Genomic DNA, 18,654 nt, shown 5'->3' with positions numbered 1-18,654 from the left:
GCAAGGGACAATGGACAGCAGCCTTCCCAAGCTCAGAAGTGCTGCAGTGATGTAGTGATCTGTAGCTTCATCTAAGAGCAGCTTATCGATATCTGAAATCACTTTCATCAATGCTAAATTAGGTTTTGGTATCCATCTGCCAGCAACAAAACTGGTAGCAAGGGTTGTGAGGTGGTGGAATTACAAAAAGAAAAAAAAAGTATTTTCAGACATGACGCGTAAATAAAAGCATTTGAATATTTTCAACCACCTTTCTGTCACATGCATTTAATTGTTATACAGGAATGCTATGCATCTTTTGTTGGTTTAGTAAAAAAAAAATGTACATAGTGTGGATTCATAATAAGAAGCAAATGAAAACAATACAGGCTCACATTAAGAAACTTCTGAAAACATCATTGGAAAGGAGATACACTGAAGCTGCCCTTACACAAATGAGGCCCGTTCAAATTTTGGCAAGGATATGCAAGAGGGTTACACTTAAAAGAGTAAAAATACAAGCACACAGCAAGGTTCGGCAGCACCTGAATAGAGATGACAGGTTAATGTTTTACAAGTGGATCTCTCTCTAAGCTGAAGAGACACGGAATCGTGTTTTAATTCTTCAGATGCTGGCATATCTGCTGCGCATTTCCAGCAGTTTCATGTTTTTATTTCAGATTTACAACAGCTGCAGCAGTATCTTTCTCATCAGTTGCGTTTGTAGTGATTGCCTCCGAAAACCTCCTCTAAGTACCCAATGCAGCATTGCCTCTGAACACTTCTTTGAGTCGGTTTCGTCACCGACTCTCAACCTTAAAACTTTTGCTTCATGCAGCAAAAGTACCCCAGCCCAACTAAGGAAAGAATCAAAATTGAATATCATCATCCTTGGGCTTAAGTAAAACCAGATCAACCCATCTGGCGTTGGAATCGTCAGTGTCGACTGATTTGTGGTGATCAATTGGAAGTATGTGGGTGGTGTATTTATCTTATATTAATTTACATCAGTGAACCTGAGCTTGCATCCTCTTTACAAGTTATTCTGGGAAGGGGGGGGTGGACAGACAATGTGAGATCGCTAAGGTCAAGATGCTAACATGCTACCCAAACACCGCTTGGTCGTTAGCAGCTTGCAAAACAAGGCAAACTGGAGCATATTCTGATCCAAGGTTGAGGGTCCAGCTGAATAGGCGGAACACAGCACAAAGAATGCATTATAGTATTGCATTCCTTCCTTTAAAAAAAAAAATCCTCGCGTTGAAATTCATACCTTTTACACATAACTATGTTTTGGTAACAGTACATTCAGATACAGCCAAGCAAGTACTTCAATAACTCAAATTTGTTTTTAATTAATTTTCATCATTTCTCTCATTCTGCTGTTCCTCCTGGGTCACAACTTCGATGGCTTGTATTTGGGTTTCGTTGTCCGTGTCCGGCACCTTGTCATCACACTCTGCTTCTGCTGCACCGTCTGGGTCAGAGTCCATCTCTGGCCCAGGATGAATCTCAATCACAGTCTGTGATTCTGCTGTTGAATGGTCAACACCGTGGCTCTGAACAACAGACACCAGACCGGAGTCCACAGTGACCAGTTCCATGGGGCCCATGTTCATGCCGGCCATGGTAGTGATCGTGTTGCTGTCTTGGATGGCCGCTGTGCTCAGCAGGGCGAGGCTGGAGGCAGGATGAATGGTGACCGTGTCAGAGGCAGTTGTCTTGGCCGCGGAGACCACACCGGCATATCTGGTGAAGAGCTGGGACCCGCCCGACAGTGTGTGTACAGTGACGGGGCTGGACTGTTGGCCAATGGCCAGAGGCATGGTTGTAACGTTGGCGACAGAAAAGTTTGTTCCTATTGGAGTGATGGCAATAGGTGATATGACGGTGAACTGGGGTGTTTGGACAGTGGTGGTTGGGGTTAGGATGGTGGCCGAGGCGGGTCTCTGCAATCGGGGACGCTTGTTGGGCTTGGGCGTAGCAATCGGCATCAGTACCACGTTTTGCAGAGTTTGGTTTTTCAGTTTCTGCTCCTTGGCTCGTCTCCTCTGCTCCTCCAGCTGACGTTCTAGCTCTGTTGTTGGAAAGTGAATGGAATAAGAAATGGGGAAGGAAAATAGATGCGGTATTCAATATCTAATTCAACACTGCTAACTGCACGTGTTCATGTTGCATTTTTTTTGCTCATTCAGTATTTGTTACACTTTTTTAACTCAATCAGTATTAAAGCACTCTTATATAGCACGTGTAATACCACTAAATGGATCATTAAAGGAGGATAATGCAAGGAAATAACAGCTACTTTGAAGGAAAAGAAACTTCCTTCTCTATGTAACTATATAAAAATGTAACATGTAGAAAACACTTAATTTTACCATTCTTATCTCTTCCCCCTCTGCCCCACCTCTTCTGCATTTCTTGCCTCATCCCTCCCCATTTCTATAACCAAGTTTAGGGCCAGTTATAGATGGCAGAGGGAAGTTATGTGTGGAACCGGAGGAGATTGGTGAAGCATTGAACCAATATTTCTCTTCGGTGTTCACGCAAGGGGACATGAATATAGCTGAGGAGGACACTGGGTTGCAAGGGAGTAGAATAGACAGTATTACAGTTGATAAGGAGGATGTGCAGGATATTCTGGAGGGTCTGAAAATAGATAAATCCCCTGGTCCGGATGGGATTTATCCAAGGATTCTCTGGGAGGCAAGAGAAGTGATTGCAGAGCCTCTGGCTCTGATCTTCAGGTCGTCGTTGGCCTCTGGTATAGTACCAGAAGATTGGAGGTTAGCGAATGTTGTCCCATTGTTTAAGAAGGGGAACAGAGACTTCCCCGGGAATTATAGACCGGTGAGTCTCACTTCTGTTGTCGGCAAGATGTTGGAAAAAATTATAAGGGATAGGATTTATAGTTATTTGGAGAGTAATGAATTGATAGGTGATAGTCAGCATGGTTTTGTGGCAGGTAGGTCGTGCCTTACTAACCTTATTGAGTTTTTTGAGAAAGTGACCAAGGAGGTGGATGGGGGCAAGGCAGTGGACGTGGTATATATGGATTTTAGTAAGGCGTTTGATAAGGTTAACCATGGTAGGCTTCTGCAGAAAATGCAGATGTATGGGATTGGGGGTGATCTAGGAAATTGGATCAGGAATTGGCTAGCGGATAGGAAACAGAGGGTGGTGGTTGATAGTAAATATTCATCATGGAGTGCGGTTACAAGTGGTGTACCTCAGGGATCTGTTTTGGGGCCACTGCTGTTTGTAATATTTATTAATGATCTGGATGAGGGTATAGTTGGGTGGATTAGCAAATTTGCTGATGACACCAAAGTCGGTGGTGTGGTAGACAGTGAGGAAGGGTGTCGTAGTTTGCAGGAAGACTTAGACAGGTTGCAAAGTTGGGCCGAGAGGTGGCGGATGGAGTTTAATGCGGAGAAGTGTGAGGTAATTCACTTTGGTAGGAATAACAGATGTGTTGAGTATAGGGCTAACGGGAGGACTTTGAATAGTGTGGAGGAGCAGAGGGATCTAGGTGTATGTGTGCATAGATCCCTGAAAGTTGGGAATCAAGTAGATAAGGTTGTTAAGAAGGCATATGGTGTCTTGGCGTTTATTGGTAGGGGGATTGAATTTAGGAGTCGTAGCGTTATGTTGCAACTGTACACAACTCTGGTGCGGCCGCACTTGGAGTACTGTGTGCAGTTCTGGTCCCCACATTACAGGAAGGATGTGGAGGCTTTGGAGAGGGTGCAGAGGAGGTTTACCAGGATGTTGCCTGGTATGGAGGGGAGATCCTATGAGGAGAGGCTGAGGGATTTGGGATTGTTTTCGCTGGAAAGGCGGCGGCTAAGAGGGGATCTTATTGAAACATATAAGATGATTAGAGGTTTAGATAGGGTGGATAGTGATAGCCTTTTTCCTCTGATGGAGAAATCCAGCACGAGGGGGCATGGCTTTAAATTGAGGGGGGGTAGTTATAGAACCGATGTCAGGGGTAGGTTCTTTACCCAGAGGGTGGTGAGGGATTGGAATGCCCTGCCAGCATCAGTAGTAAATGCGCCTAGTTTGGGGGCGTTTAAGAGATCCGTAGATAGGTTCATGGACGAAAAGAAATTGGTTTAGGTTGGAGGGTCACAGTTTTTTTTTAACTGGTCGGTGCAACATCGTGGGCCGAAGGGCCTGTTCTGCGCTGTAATGTTCTATGTTCTAGTCCTACAAACCTTCTAGATCTCTGTGCTCCTTCAATTCTGGCATCTTGCACAGCCCAACCGCTGCCTAGGTCTTGAGTTCTGGAATTCCATCCCTAAGTCTCCACCTCACTAACTCTCTCTTTCAATGTTCCCGAAAGGCTACATCTTTGACCAAGCTTTTGGTCGCTTGCCCTAATATCACTTTTTGTAGCTGGGTGTCAGATTTTGTTCGCTAATGATTCAGTTAAATATTTCGGGATGGCGCATTGTTCAAGTGCATCGAATTTTAGAGGCTGGGGCAGGAGTTTTTTAATAATTGACAAGAGATCTCAAGGTACAGTTCTGGACAACAAAGGTTTGGGACAGGAGCTTGCAAAACAAAACATGACAGCCCCATATATCTCCCTTATCCCAACAAGAAATTAATTCTGGATTTATGGGTCATCAGTGCCATTGGGATGAATGGGCCAGACACTGGGAGTAGCTTATAAAAAGTAGTTGATGAAGGGCACCCAGTCCCTGTATGGTTGATACAGAATTTTAGTCAGCAGCAGCAAACAGGGCGACATCTTAAGGCAGCAGGCTTTTCTCAGTAAGACAGAACTATTGAGAAACTTAATATTCCTGTGCACCTGGAATAAGAATGACTAATATTGACTGAAACAGGAGTGTCTGAAGCCTGAAGCCACTTTTTAATTGGCAATATCCTTCACTATCTGCATTAATCAGAGGATTGATTTGTGGGAAGCGGCTGAGTGGTAACCAGGTGCTCCCCTGGAGGGCGAGCCATCTCCTCTTAACCCTCACAAAACCTGAGAGATTTCACAGCGGTTCTGGCAGATGCCCGACAGCAAGTGGCCCCTTCACCCTAGTACCAATGTTCTGATTCAGTCGTTACCTTCACGTGGGGGCATGGGGGGCAGTGAGGGAAAAGACAACTTACCTGCAAGATCACTATGAATTTGTTCTTGGCTTTGATCGGTCTGACTCTTCCTTTTGTCCAAAACTTTCTTCACAGTCTCCAGGAGGCCAAAAGTGTGCGCCATATTGTTCAGCACAGCAGCATCTGAAACCAAAGCACAAATACTTTGCAATACCTATTTAATCCAGAATGTGGATCAACCGACCACATTTCCTTCAGCCTGAGTTCCAGTTCTCTTCTCCTGAAGGCATTGACCATTGCTGGGATAATCCTGTGGTATCTGGAAACCATTCAGTACCTCATGCAAGTGCCTATTCTCCTTCATGTGCAGAATCAACAGGCTATTCAACTGTCGAGGACATCAGATTAAGCCTGATATTCTAACCAGATATTCACAGACACGAGCAGGCAACGCTGGTAATAATCAGGAGTAGGAATTCTGATTATTTTTCTCCCCACTCGAGTAGTGTCACAACTAGAGCTTCATCAATAATTAACTCAAGATAGAGTGGGGATCAAACCTTCTAACATTCCTGAACACGACGGCTTCACATTACATCAAGCAGTGGTTTTAGTTCTATTGAAAGATCATCAACCTGAAATGTTAATTTTTTCTCTCTCCATAGATGCTGTCTGACCTGTTGAGTTTTTCCAGCTATTTTGCTTCTTATTTCAGATTTCTAGCATCCACAGTATATTGCTTTTGTATTCGTAGATTTAAGTAGGGTGGCACAGTGGTTAGCACTGCTGCCTCACAGCGCCAGGGACCCGGGTTCGATTCCCGGCTTGGGTCACTGTCTATGTGGAGTTTGCACATTATCCCCGTGTCTGCGTGGGTTTCCTCTGGGTGCTCCAGTTTCCCCCCTCAGTCCAAAGATGTGCAGGTTAGGTGGACTGGCCATGCTAAATTGCCCCTTAGTGTCGGGGAGGGGGGGGGGGGCGAGCAAGTATAAATGCATGGGGTTACGGGGATAGGGCCTAGGTGGGGTTGTAGTTGGTGCAGATTCGATGGACCGAATGGCCTTCTGTTGTACTGTAGAATCCTATGATCCTATATTGCAGCCACCTCAGAAGCTTATCAAAAGTGGTCTACAGATTTATAAACAGGTTAAAGTAAATACAATGACCCACCATAATTATAGATTTTAGTTAGACAGGCATTGTTAACCAAATTATACGGACATGGATTAGATCGAGAAAAGTGTCCAAATCTTTTGTCTCCACGAACCATTTAGGTATAAGTTAAAGAAGTGACGGGCCACTTGTAAAGTATATAACCGCAAATTAATCTGTGTGTCTTTTAGTTGTTGGACCCAACAATTAATTATTTTTTTATTTAGGTTTAATCCACTAGTGAAGCAACAATGCCAAGAACCTCCCTCTTCAAACTTCCAGGGACTTGACGCAATAAGGGTAAACAAGACGGTTTGAAGGTGTATAACTGTATATAGGAGTGGACTGCTTGGGCTTTGAAGGCTATATTGTCAGGTCTTAAAATCTATATGTACCCTGGACACTGCTGCATTAAGTTACAACTGACACGAATGGCGGCGGGGAAAGAGAATAGAAAACCATGAATATAAAGTTACAAATTTAACTGACATTTTGATGTTTCAAGTAAAAAATGTTCCAATACGCTTAAGCAAGGTACAAAGGAACTTGACACCGAGTCAGAGAAGGTGAGATTTGGGGAGATTACCAAAAACTTGGTCAAGGAAACCTGTTTTGAGGATCTTAAAGGAGAGAGCTGCAAGAGGCTGAGTGGGTTAAGGAGAGAATTCTGGAGGTGTAGCGAGATAAAGATACAGCTACAAGCGGTGAGGGAAAGGATAGGAGGTCAGAGTTAGAAGACTGGTGTGTCTGGGAAGGGAAGGGGCTTGGGAGGGTTGTAGCAGGTTAGAGACCGGGAAGAAAAGCCTCATACGAATTAAGGATAAGGGCACAAGCTTCAAATTTGAGGTAATGGGAGTCCAGGAACTAATGTAAGTTGACAAAGATGGTGGATGAACTGGAATTGTTCAAATGCAGTAAGAAGTTTAACAACACCAGGTTAAAGTCCAACAGGTTTATTTGGTAGCAAAAGCCACACAAGCTTTCGAGGCTCTGAGCCCCTTCTTCAGGTGAGTGGGAATTCTGTTCACAAACAGAACTTATAAGACACAGACTCAATTTACATGAATAATGGTTGGAATGCGAATACTTACAACTAATCCAGTCTTTAAGAAACAAAACAATGGGAGTGGAGAGAGCATCAAGACAGGCTAAAAAGATGTGTATTGTCTCCAGACAAGACAGCCAGTGAAACTCTGCAGGTCCACGCAACTGTGGGAGTTACAAATAGTGTGACATAAATTCTGATTCTAGGATCGCATGATAAAGACTCAGGAGGAAAAAAGCAGAAATATTTATGTGAAATAGTGTGACATAAACCACCAGGCAAGACTGTTCTCTTCCTGTTGGGGAGCACTTCAGCGGTCACGGGCATTCGGCCTCTGATATTCGGGTAAGCGTCCTCCAAGGCGGCCTTCGCGACACACGACAGCGCAGAGTCGCGGAGCAGAAACTGATAGCCAGGTTCCGCACACACAAGGACGGCCTCAACCGGGATATTGGGTTTATGTCACACTATTTCACATAAATATTTCTGCTTTTTTCCTCCTGAGTCTTTATCATGCGATCCTAGAATCAGAATTTATGTCACACTATTTGTAACTCCCACAGTTGCGTGGACCTGCAGAGTTTCACTGGCTGTCTTGTCTGGAGACAATACACATCTTTTTAGCCTGTCTTGATGCTCTCTCCACTCCCATTGTTTTGTTTCTTAAAGACTGGATTAGTTGTAAGTATTCGCATTCCAACCATTATTCATGTAAATTGAGTCTGTGTCTTATAAGTTCTGTTTGTGAACAGAATTCCCACTCACCTGAAGAAGGGGCTCAGAGCCTCGAAAGCTTGTGTGGCTTTTGCTACCAAATAAACCTGTTGGACTTTAACCTGGTGTTGTTAAACTTCTTACTGTGTTTACCCCAGTCCAACGCCGGCATCTCCACATCATTGTTCAAATGGACAGAGCCAGCAGAGAATTAACGTCGGGGGGAGCTATACGATAAATGGCAGAACCATAAAGGGTGTAGATACGCAGAGGGACCTGGGTGTGCAAGTCCACAGATCCTTGAAGGTGACGTCACAGGTGGAGAAGGTGGTGAAGAAGGCATATGGCATGCTTGCCTTTATAGGACGGGGCATAGAGTATAAAAGTTGGGGTCTGATGTTGCAGTTGTATAGTACGTTGGTTCGGCCGCATTTGGAATACTGCGCCCAGTTCTGGTCGCCACACCACCAGAAGGACGTGGAGGCTTTAGAGAGAGTGCAGAGGAGGTTTACCAGGATGTTGCCTGGTATGGAAGGGCTTAGTTATGAGGAGAGATTGGGTAAACTGGGGTTGTTCTCACTGGAAAGACGGAGGATGAGGGGTGACCTAATAGAGGTGTATAGAATTATGAAAGGCATAGATAGGGTGAACGGTGGGAAGCTTTTTCCCAGGTCGGTGGTGACGTTCACAAGGGGTCATAGGTTCAAGGTGGGGTTGGGGGGGGGGGGGGGGGGGAAGAAAAAAAGAGGTTTAACACGGATATCAGAAGGACGTATTTTACACAGAGGGTGGTGGGGGCCTGGAATGCGCTGCCAGGCAAGGTGGTGGAGGCAGACACATTGGGAACGTTTAAGACTTATCTAGATAGCCACATGAACGGAGTGGGAATGGAGGGATACAAAAGAATGGTCTAGTTGGGACCAGGGAGCGGTGCGGGCTTGGAGGGCCGAAGGGCCTGTTCCTGTGCTGTATTGTTCTTTGTTCAGAGTCTTAAGGCAAGCTGCAGTTGGTAGAGGATAGGAGTCCAGCAAAGACAGCATAGGAGTAATTGATCTGTACTGTTGTTAACAAGGGGATTTGACTTCTGCCTCACATTAGAAATACTGAGTTGGTTAATTAGGTAGTGGAATGGTGAGACAGGGGCACACTGGCACAGTTCTTTCAAAGCTTGTCTCTGCAGAATCTTCAAGTGAAGGGTTATACAGAGGTGCTGGGCTGGAAGCCACCATCACAAGAACTCTATTTAATCTGAACAGAATGCAGCAAAATGTTCCGTCACCTACCTGTGATCTGCAGGGTAGTCTGACCCATTCTCTGCTGAACACCAGCTAGCATCTCCATCAGTTCCTTCTGAATGTTTGTGACAACTTCTCCAAGCAAACCCACATCTGCTATTCCTTTCCAGAAGGCCAGGGTATCCTCTGCAACAAGAAATAAAACCACTTGAGAAATTTAATATTCCAACAGCATACTAAGTCCAGGATGAGGGTTCAGAATATTTTAGAAACCCACGCTGACAGTAGTTGTGAAACAAAGATTCAACTTCCATTTCCTCCAAAACAGACTTTCATAAACCATTTGATGGTAACATGTCACTTGCTCCTGCTCTTCTGTTTCAATGTTCTCCCTCTCCAGTCCAGCAATAATCAACCCAACTGTATCAGCCCCACTGCCATCCCTTCTGAGAGCTCAGCTGATCAGAACACACCAAGGATTGAACCCAAAACCTTCCTAAGCTGGGTGGCTCATTGAAAAAACTCATCCAGCCATCACTTTTCTACACGTTTCAACCTTGTGGAGATACATGTGAAAGTAAACAGCTGGCGGGCCGGTGTGTGTGTGTTGGAGGGCGGAGGCACTGAGGTATGAGACTGAGATCCATTATACCTTCTTCTTGTTTCCAGTAACTCTATCATTCAGAAGTGTAGAAAACCGAAAACAAAATTCCCTTGGACTGCAAGACATGCAAACGCACCTCAGAGCCAAAGAACTACTTCTGATGTACTGTCACTAAAGTTATGCGGGCAAATGCAGCAGCAAATTTGTGCACAGCAAGGTCCCACAAATGACAAATGAACGGGGAGTTAATCTACTTTGATGTTCCTTCACAATCCTCTATTTCCCAAAGTGCCTGTCCCTCAAATTTAGGTCCAAATAGTGAATGTGACTGGGTGATTCTACCAAAGAAAGCCCCTCAGTTAAACCTGACCCTGTTCCTACAGATGCACTTACATTGGAAAAGGGAGGATTGCAGAAATTATTGCCAACATTATAAAATTCCCAGTGGTCTTTAAAGTGCCAAGCTACTTTTGATCATTGTGTTGATCATTCAATGGTCATGACTCAAAGTAATAAAATTACATACCTAGAACACACCTATCTGTTGCAAAACAATCTTAAAACATTCTGAGATTCTGAAGCATAGCCTAACAAAAATGACCACATTCCAATTTGCACAATTTCATAATAACTGAACTCAAGTCTGTCTTTAGACTTTATGGCTTTAAAGCAACATAATTCCATCTTCACTGAAGAATAAATTGTGCATTCAAGGTATTAACATCCCTTTCTTTTTTCAGACAACACATCATTCTACGTGCTATGAAAAATCCATTTAAGGATCGACTTTCCATAACTCTTGGTCAAGGAATAAAACAAAAGATTCCCCCTTTTCAATCGTCAGTGCTCAACCATATCCCTATTCATGTGCAATTCTACACAGTGATTTTGGTAGGCTATTGAACCTCATAATTTCCTACCAAAATCGAATGTTATGTTCATCAGAAGTCCCCATAGCATGTAATATGCATTACGTTCACTTTTTAGTTGCAGGTCAAATTGATTTTGTCCCTTAAGGCGAACTACAGCCAGGATCAGCACATTCTGGGGACTGAACGCAAGACTTGCTGGTCTACATACTGAGACCAAGGTAATGCATTTAATTGGTACAATGTTTTGGAGTGGCAACATTTTATAACCAATAAAGCTTCCTTAATGATTTGTAAAAAGCATTTGGATCCCTCCTGTACCAACAACGATGCCCAATATCAGCTAGAATGCTAGCATTCTGACATGGGTTTTATAGTTTGATTACAGCTCAGATAGGCTCACTGAACTCACCAGAGATCTCTTCACCATCTTTCCTGTTTAAATCTTCTGTAGTGACCGCAACTGTAGTCAAAGCTGGACTCCACTCGATGCACTCTTCAGTGTTCTCTTCAGACACAGTGATGTGGGCCCCATTACCTGCAAAAATGAACAGACAATCCTCAGACTGTAACTATACTTTTTTGGTTTTGTCAGAGCAGACTAAAACTCTTCCCCTTTCCTCTTGCCTGCAACCTCACTGTACCATTCTTCACTAAGGAGCAATACCACATAATGATAAAGATGGCAGGAAAAGATTAACTGCTCTATCAATCCTGCCTCACATGATTCCTGAAGCATCGTGATAAAACATTTTCTACCCCAACCCTAAACCCAGTGTAATCGAAAAATAAGGATGAAAAAAATTCTACAATATTCCTTGCAGGCTCCCTCAGGCAATAGATATGTTAACTGGTAATCCATTAACTGATATAACGCAATCCCTGCCCAGTTAGGAACCTCACCAGCTCCTTCTTGAAGGTCTAAAGGATCAGCATCCACAACAGACACTCGCAGTGTACTCCAGAAGCACATTACTCTCTAGGAAAAAAACAGAACTGTCTAACATCTAGCCTATTCCTACCTTTGCGCTGCTCAGATGCATGCCCCCGATACCCCCCAATCTGTCAAGCAGAAATGGTCCATCAGTAGGGACGCCATTCAGCCTTTTCAATATTTTCCAATCCTCAAAAAGGTAAGGTAGTTAATGAAGCACTTTCGATAAAGAACTGTATGCCTGAGCCTGGAGGCCTGATGTTTATTCGAGCAGCACAATGCGCAGCTGACAGTTTGCCCAGAGGCTGCACAGTGGTTTATCAAGGCCCCAATTGTTATTTTGACTGGAGATCCTCTCATACTACACCAGCCGAGCCTCAGCAGTGCACCTTGAACATATCCTGTTTAGAAGGAGAAATTGAGGGGAAGCCATAAAAAATATTGTGTGACATTCTATTTATTTGAATAGGATCATGCTTTGTGAAAGTGTGTACTTCTTTGACATTAAAGGCCAAAGAGTGAGTTGGGGTGGGGTAGTTGGCAACCCTTCAATAACTGCTGGGTCAGGCATTCCAGCCCCCAAGAAGCACACAGTGCATTAAGAGTGACAAATATTTAAATGTACTAAACACAAGGCAGCTCAGTGGAGGGACAAATATGTGCAACTTCCAAGGAGCAGCTATTAGAGCAGTTTTGTCATGGAACTTGCGTGACGCCAGATGTACAGAATCTGGTTGTGCTAAGAGCTCGCCGATCACATACAGGAGTACAATAGCGTAGTGGTAATTTTACTGGTCCAGTAATCCAACAGCCTAGATGAGCAAGTGAGTGCATAGCTGAGTGAGTGCAAGAGGAATTCAAATTCAAACCAAGGAATTTCAATTTAGTTAACTAAATTAAAATGAAATAAAAATCTAGTTTCAGTTATGGTGATCATGAAACCACCGGTTCATCATAAAAATCCAGCTTCACTAATATCCTTTGGGGAAGAAAATCTGCTGCCCTTATCCAACCTGGCCTATGTGTCTCCAGAAGCTCGACAAACACCTCCATACATCACCAAGAGTGGATCAGTTAGCTCACTATTGATCATGCTTTTTGAATCCTGAAAGCTCAGCTGCTAGATTAGGTCTGTGGAAGGTGGTGAGAAACCAACATGAGGGAAAACTTACTTGACTTCATCCTCACCAATTCCCTATTATACATGTATCTGTCCATGACAGTATTGGTAGGATTGAGCAAAGACAAAATCTCATTTGCACACGGAGAAGCGCCTCCATAGTGCTGTAGGTCACTATCATTGTGCTAAATGGGATAGATTCAGAGCAGATCTACCAACCAAAAGCTTTGCATCCATGAGGTGCTACAGGTCAATAGCAGCAGCAGAACTGTATTCTACCTCTTGTCCGTAACTCTATCATTACCTAGTCAGGAGACGAACTCTGGTTCAAAGGAAACTATGGAAGAGCGTGCCCAATACAGCATCAGCTATACCTAAAAATAGGTTTTGGTGAAGCTACAGCACAGGATTACACACATGCTAAACAGCGGAAGCAGAATGCCACAGACAGAGCTAAACTATCCTACACCCAAGGGGGCCAGATAAAAGCAATGCAGTCTGCCCCATCTTATGCTGAATGGCGGTGGGTAATTAAACTACTAACCAGAGGCAACAACTCCATGAACATCCCCATCCTCAAGGATGGCAGAACACAACATGAGTACAATACACGGCAACCATGAAGCGCAGCAACCATCTTCATTCAGAAATGCTGAGTGGATGATCCATCCTCGGCCTCTTGCTGAGGTCTCCAGTGTCATAGATGTGGGTCTTCCACCAATTCAATTTATTCCACAGGACATCAAGAAATAGCTGAGCATACTGGATACAGCAAAGGCGCTGACACCATCCCAGCTGTACTACTGAAGAACTACACTCCAGAATTAACTGCATTTCAAGTCAAGCTATTTCAGTACAGTTACAATAGTCACATCTGCCCAACAAATTGTTCAGGAATGTCCTGTCTGCAAAAAGGAGCACAAATCCAATCTGGCTAACTATTGCTCCTGTACTATTGGGCTCCAGATCTCATTACAGCCTTGGTCCATGCATAGACAAAAAAGTTGAATTCTGGAGGTGAGGTAGACTGCCCTTGAGATCAAGACAGGATTTAATCCAGTCTGGCATCAAGGAGCCCGAGCAAACTTGAAATCAATGAGAATCAGGGGAAATCTCGTCACTGGTTGGAAATGTACTTAGCACAAAAAGATAATTGTGGTTGTTGGAGGCCAATAGTCTCAGCCCCAAGACATTACTGCAGTTCCTCTGGGTAGTGTCCTATGCCTAACCATCTTCAGCTGCTTCATCAATTAACTTCCCTCAACCACAAGATCAAAAGTGAGGATTATCACTGAAGAATGTACAGTGTTAACTCTTCAGCTAATGAAACAGTCCCTACCCAGAACCAGCCAATGTTTACCACCTTCCACAAGGCACCATTTGGGATACTCTCAGCTTGGTTGGGTTAGCTCAGCTCCGCAACACCCAAGAAGCTTGACATCATTCAGGAGAAACAGCTTGCTGATCAACACCTCATTCACTACCTTAAATATTCATTTCCTCCAGCACTGGCGAGCTGTGGCTATAGTGCGTACCTAAAACATGCACACAGCAACATGCCAGGATTGCTTTGACTACAACTCTCAATAAAAGCCTTGGAGAACGCGGCCTTCACGACACACGACAGCGCAGAGTCGCTGAGCAGAAACGGATAGCCAAGTTCCGCACACGAGGATGGCCTCAACCGGGATCTTGGGTTCATGTCACACTATCGGTAACCCCCACAGCTTGCCTGGACCTGCAGAATCTCACTGGCTGTCCTGTCTGGAGACAATACACATTTCTTTAACCTGTGCCTAATGCTCTCTCCACTCACATTGTCTGTATCTTTAAGACTTGATTAGCTGTAAAGATTCGCATTCTAATCAGTATTCCGCAACTTGAGTTTGTGTCTCTGTATGCCTTGTTTGTGAGCAGCTATCCACTCCATCTGGCGAAGGAGCAGCACTCCGAAAGCTAATGGCATTTGCTACCAAATAAACCCGTTGGACTTTAACCTGTTGTTAAAACTCTTACTGTGCTTACCCCAGTCCAACGCCGGCATTTCCACATTACAACTCCCAAACCAGTGACTTATATCACCTTGAAGGAGAAGGGCAGTGGGTGAATGGGAACGCTGCCACATGCAAGTTTCTCCCCATCCTGGTTTGGGAATATATTGCCGTTCCTTCATGGCTGCTGGGCCAAAATCTTTGAATTCCAAACCGACTATGGAGTACCTTCACCACACAGACTGTAACAGTTCAAGTGGTGGCTTATCACCAGCTCAAGGAAAATGAGGAGATGGGCAATAAAATGGTGTCCTTACCAGTGACATCCAATCCCATGAATGAATCAAAAGAAAACAAAATACTCAAGCTGCCTCGCAGTGCGCATTTTGCATATACACTCCCACTCCTCTCAGCTGTTCTATAAATATTAATTCTCGCAATGTGGCTGTCTCTGGCCAGGCCTGCATTTAATGTCCATCTCTAATTGCCTTTAACTGCTTTGTTAGGTTGGAAGCCAGTTAGAATCAACCAAGTTAATGTGGGACTGGATTCACACGTAAGCCAGATCAGGGAGAGATGCCAAGTTTCTTTCTCTCAGAGGAAAGGTTTTTAACAACGATCTGACAGCTTCAAGGTTACATTTTCAGATTTTCAAAAGATAATACAAATGTTCAAACTACTATGGTGAGTTTTGCACTCATGTTCTATGAGCTGGTCCAGTGATGGAACCACTAGACCACATTGCACAGGACAGGAATTTTTTAAAAAGCTGATAACAAAAAAATCCAAAATGAGGCAAATGCACACTTGAGCAAATCAGCATTCCAAAATAATTTTCAGTCAAGGATCTCACCTGAACCATTGACAAAACTTCTGCCTTTCAGAGCACTTTCTGTCCCAATCTATGAAACCTGCCATTGCATCAAACTCAAATGAATAAAGAAAACACAAAGCAGGTACAGAATGCAGACTCCTTCAGTTCTGGTGAAAGCAAGCCATGTGATCACAACAAATTCACATCTCCCTAATTCTACTTCACATCTCCACCACTTGCAGTCCTCTCCCTTCATCTCTGTCACATTGTACTCACCGTCCATGGAGGTAGGGGTCTGTATCACATTGCTCTGCTGGCTGGGAACCGGTGCCCTTGCACTGCTGATTAGAAGGTCAAACTTTGTACTGCGGCAGGTATTGGTGCAAACCTTGTCGTGCTGATAGAAGTCCAACTGCCCAGAATCCATCATCTTCCTGCAAATAAATGCATCCAGAGAGAGTTAGAAAACTGGCACACATGATGCAGTAAGAAGTCTCACAACACCAGGTTAAAGTCCAACAGGTTTATTTGGTAGCAAATACCATAAGCTTTCGGAGCACAGCTCCTTCGTCAGATGGAGTGGATATCTGTTCTCCAACAGTGCACAGACACAGAAATCAAGTTACAGAATACTAATTAGAATGCAAATCTCTACAGCCAGCCAGGTTTTAAAGGTACAGACAATGAGTACCTTTAAGACCTGGCTGGCTGTAGAGATTTGCATTCTAATTAGTATTCTGTAACTTGATTTCTGTGTCTGTGCACTGTTGGAGAACAGATATCCACTCCATCTGACGAAGGAGCTGTGCTCTGAAAGCTTATGGTATTTGCTACCAAATAAACCTGTTGGACTTTAACCTGGTGTTGTGAGACTTCTTACTGTGCTTACCCCAGTCCAACGCCGGCATCTCCACATCATGACTACACATGATGCAGGCCAGGGGGACTTGCCAACTATCACACCATAATCTACCATCCTTTCAGACTGGATGCCGTACATGCCTCTGGGCTTTCATTCAGTCGACCCTATTGTGATTTGGTCTGAGCTGGGATTCATTATTGCTCCCATGTGCCCCCAGCAAAAAGCAACAAAGAGTGGTAGAAGCAACTGGATAACTTTCAGAAGAGAATTGGATAAATAGTCGGAGAAAAATTTACAGGACTATTGGACAGTAACTTGGAGAGTGGGATTAATTGGATAACTTTTTCAAAGATCTAGCATGGACAAAGTGGGCAGAATGGCTTTATTGTCTCTCCCCCCACCCCCCGGATTATTCCAGCTGCCATTCAGAACCCGGGAGAGTTCCCGTCACTTGAATTAATGAGCATATTTTTCCCTTTCAACATTTTCTCAGACTCTCACCGCAGTACAATTAAAATCAGGAACTCCGAGTCATCTCCTAAACCTTCCCACGGTTTCAAAACTGTGGAATCCCCTCAGTATTCTGACAATCTACAGGATTTTAAAACAAGAAATAAATAGGTGTCCTTCAATTACTAATTTTTAAATTTTTATCAACTTAGTAGTGCCCTGTACTGTGACTTAGCCTGGGTCCTCAATTTAAAAAATAGTATGAATAAACTACTAATCCAAGTGCTCCAATGCCACAGCAAGGTCACATCAGAACACCAGTGATGCTCCACTGGAATTTCCTCTTTACAGTTCTCTCTAGCTCTTTTGCTTGAAGACACTGTCACGTATAGAGGATCGTATTGACAGCACCTCACGTTACTAAGGTAGTCACTCTTCAGGTGTGAGTATAGACAGTTGTTAGCATGGACCTAGTCTTGTACCATAAATACCAAAGTGAGTCAAAAGCTCTAAAAGCCCACAAATCAAATTTACTTCTCATCTTCCATGAAAATGGTTGTTTCAAACAGAAAAGCTCCCGCTCCCATTTGAATTATGTTGCAGGGCAGAGGTCACAGCACCAGCAGCCAAGCACAGGAACAGTGACAAGCACATGTAAGGTCACTACTGTCATAGTCATCACAGGAGATTCAGCTCCCTAAACTATATTCCCCACCCTCAGCAGAAAGTATTTGAAGCAGCTCTGCACCATGGGTGAATAACCCATCAAAAGCCTTTATGGAGGCAATGCTACCAACACTAGTGTAAATAAAGCATTATAGGTTCATCAAGATTGCTGCAGACTAACATGTGCTGGTTGACAGTTCAGCACAACACTCTTGGCAGTGGTTGCTACCAATTATAGGGGATTCACTACAGCGTTCAGGAGAGCAGTGTGGGAGGTGACAAAAAATTGACAGCAGAGTTTTACAAACACACATTACCCGCGAAGGAGCTTTGACGTCTTTCATGCACACACTGGAAAATCATGAACATATAATCCAGATGGGAACTCCCCAAGGGAAACATGCTGAGGTGCCACCAGCCCTCAGATAGTTGCAGACCACAAAACTATTAAATTTTAAAAACATTTAAAAAGTTAAACTTAGCTAAAAAGATCCAACTGTGCAGGAAAACACTAATGTTAAACGATTAGGATACAGGATGGACAGTTCTGAATTGCTGTAAAAGGGCAGTCTTGATCTCATACAACAAGGATGCAGGGCAGAGTCCGAGTGTGCTGGTTGACAATGACGCAATTAAAGTTCAGAAGGAACAAGAGAGAAAGAAGATCTTATTAGGATTCCACTGACAACAGCATGCATTTCTACAATGCCTTTAATAAAAAAACATTCCAAGGTGCTTATAGGATAGTAGGAAGAACGGATCATTGAGTCAAGTGGAGAAAGTTTAGAGATGAATACTGAAGATTTTTTTAAAAAAAAGAGGTTTAAAGAATGAAAGGAATTGTGTTCATTTGAACCTTTTATGGCTATAGGTCACCCTATAGTTTTACAGCAAATTGAGTACCTTAGAAGCATAGTCATTGTTGTAATGTAGGAAACATGGCAGCCAATTTACACACAGAAATGAGACCACATAATCAGTTTTTCCAATCGTGTTGGTCAAGGGATAAATGTTGGCCAGGACATCAGTGGATAATATTTCTTGCTCTTCTGCAAAATAGTGCCACAAGATCTTTTATCCCTTTTACCTGAGACAGACAGACAGGGTCTCTGTTCAGTATCTCATCTGCAGTACAGCACCTCCAAA

At 43.7% G+C, this 18,654-nt stretch overlaps 1 protein-coding gene across 2 annotated transcripts in view; it reads right to left on the bottom strand.

The window, feature by feature from the left end:
- Positions 1 to 212: 212 nt before the first annotated feature.
- Positions 213 to 18,654, bottom strand: part of LOC144509328 (glucocorticoid modulatory element-binding protein 1-like) — a 35,697-nt gene continuing 17,255 nt past the window's right edge. For both annotated transcript variants that reach the window (XM_078237997.1, XM_078237998.1), the window contains exons 5-9: positions 15,807 to 15,964; positions 11,084 to 11,209; positions 9,247 to 9,384; positions 5,113 to 5,235; positions 213 to 2,056 (exon numbers count right to left, since the gene is read on the bottom strand). In XM_078237997.1, coding sequence (XP_078094123.1) covers positions 1,335 to 2,056; positions 5,113 to 5,235; positions 9,247 to 9,384; positions 11,084 to 11,209; positions 15,807 to 15,964 — 1,267 coding nt within the window. In that variant the 3' untranslated portion in view covers positions 213 to 1,334. The remainder of the gene's footprint in view (positions 2,057 to 5,112; positions 5,236 to 9,246; positions 9,385 to 11,083; positions 11,210 to 15,806; positions 15,965 to 18,654) is intronic.

This window comes from Mustelus asterias, chromosome 21, assembly GCF_964213995.1.
Source record: "Mustelus asterias chromosome 21, sMusAst1.hap1.1, whole genome shotgun sequence".
NCBI classification, from domain to species: domain Eukaryota; kingdom Metazoa; phylum Chordata; class Chondrichthyes; order Carcharhiniformes; family Triakidae; genus Mustelus; species Mustelus asterias.
This window is presented reverse-complemented; position numbering and strand designations above follow the sequence as displayed.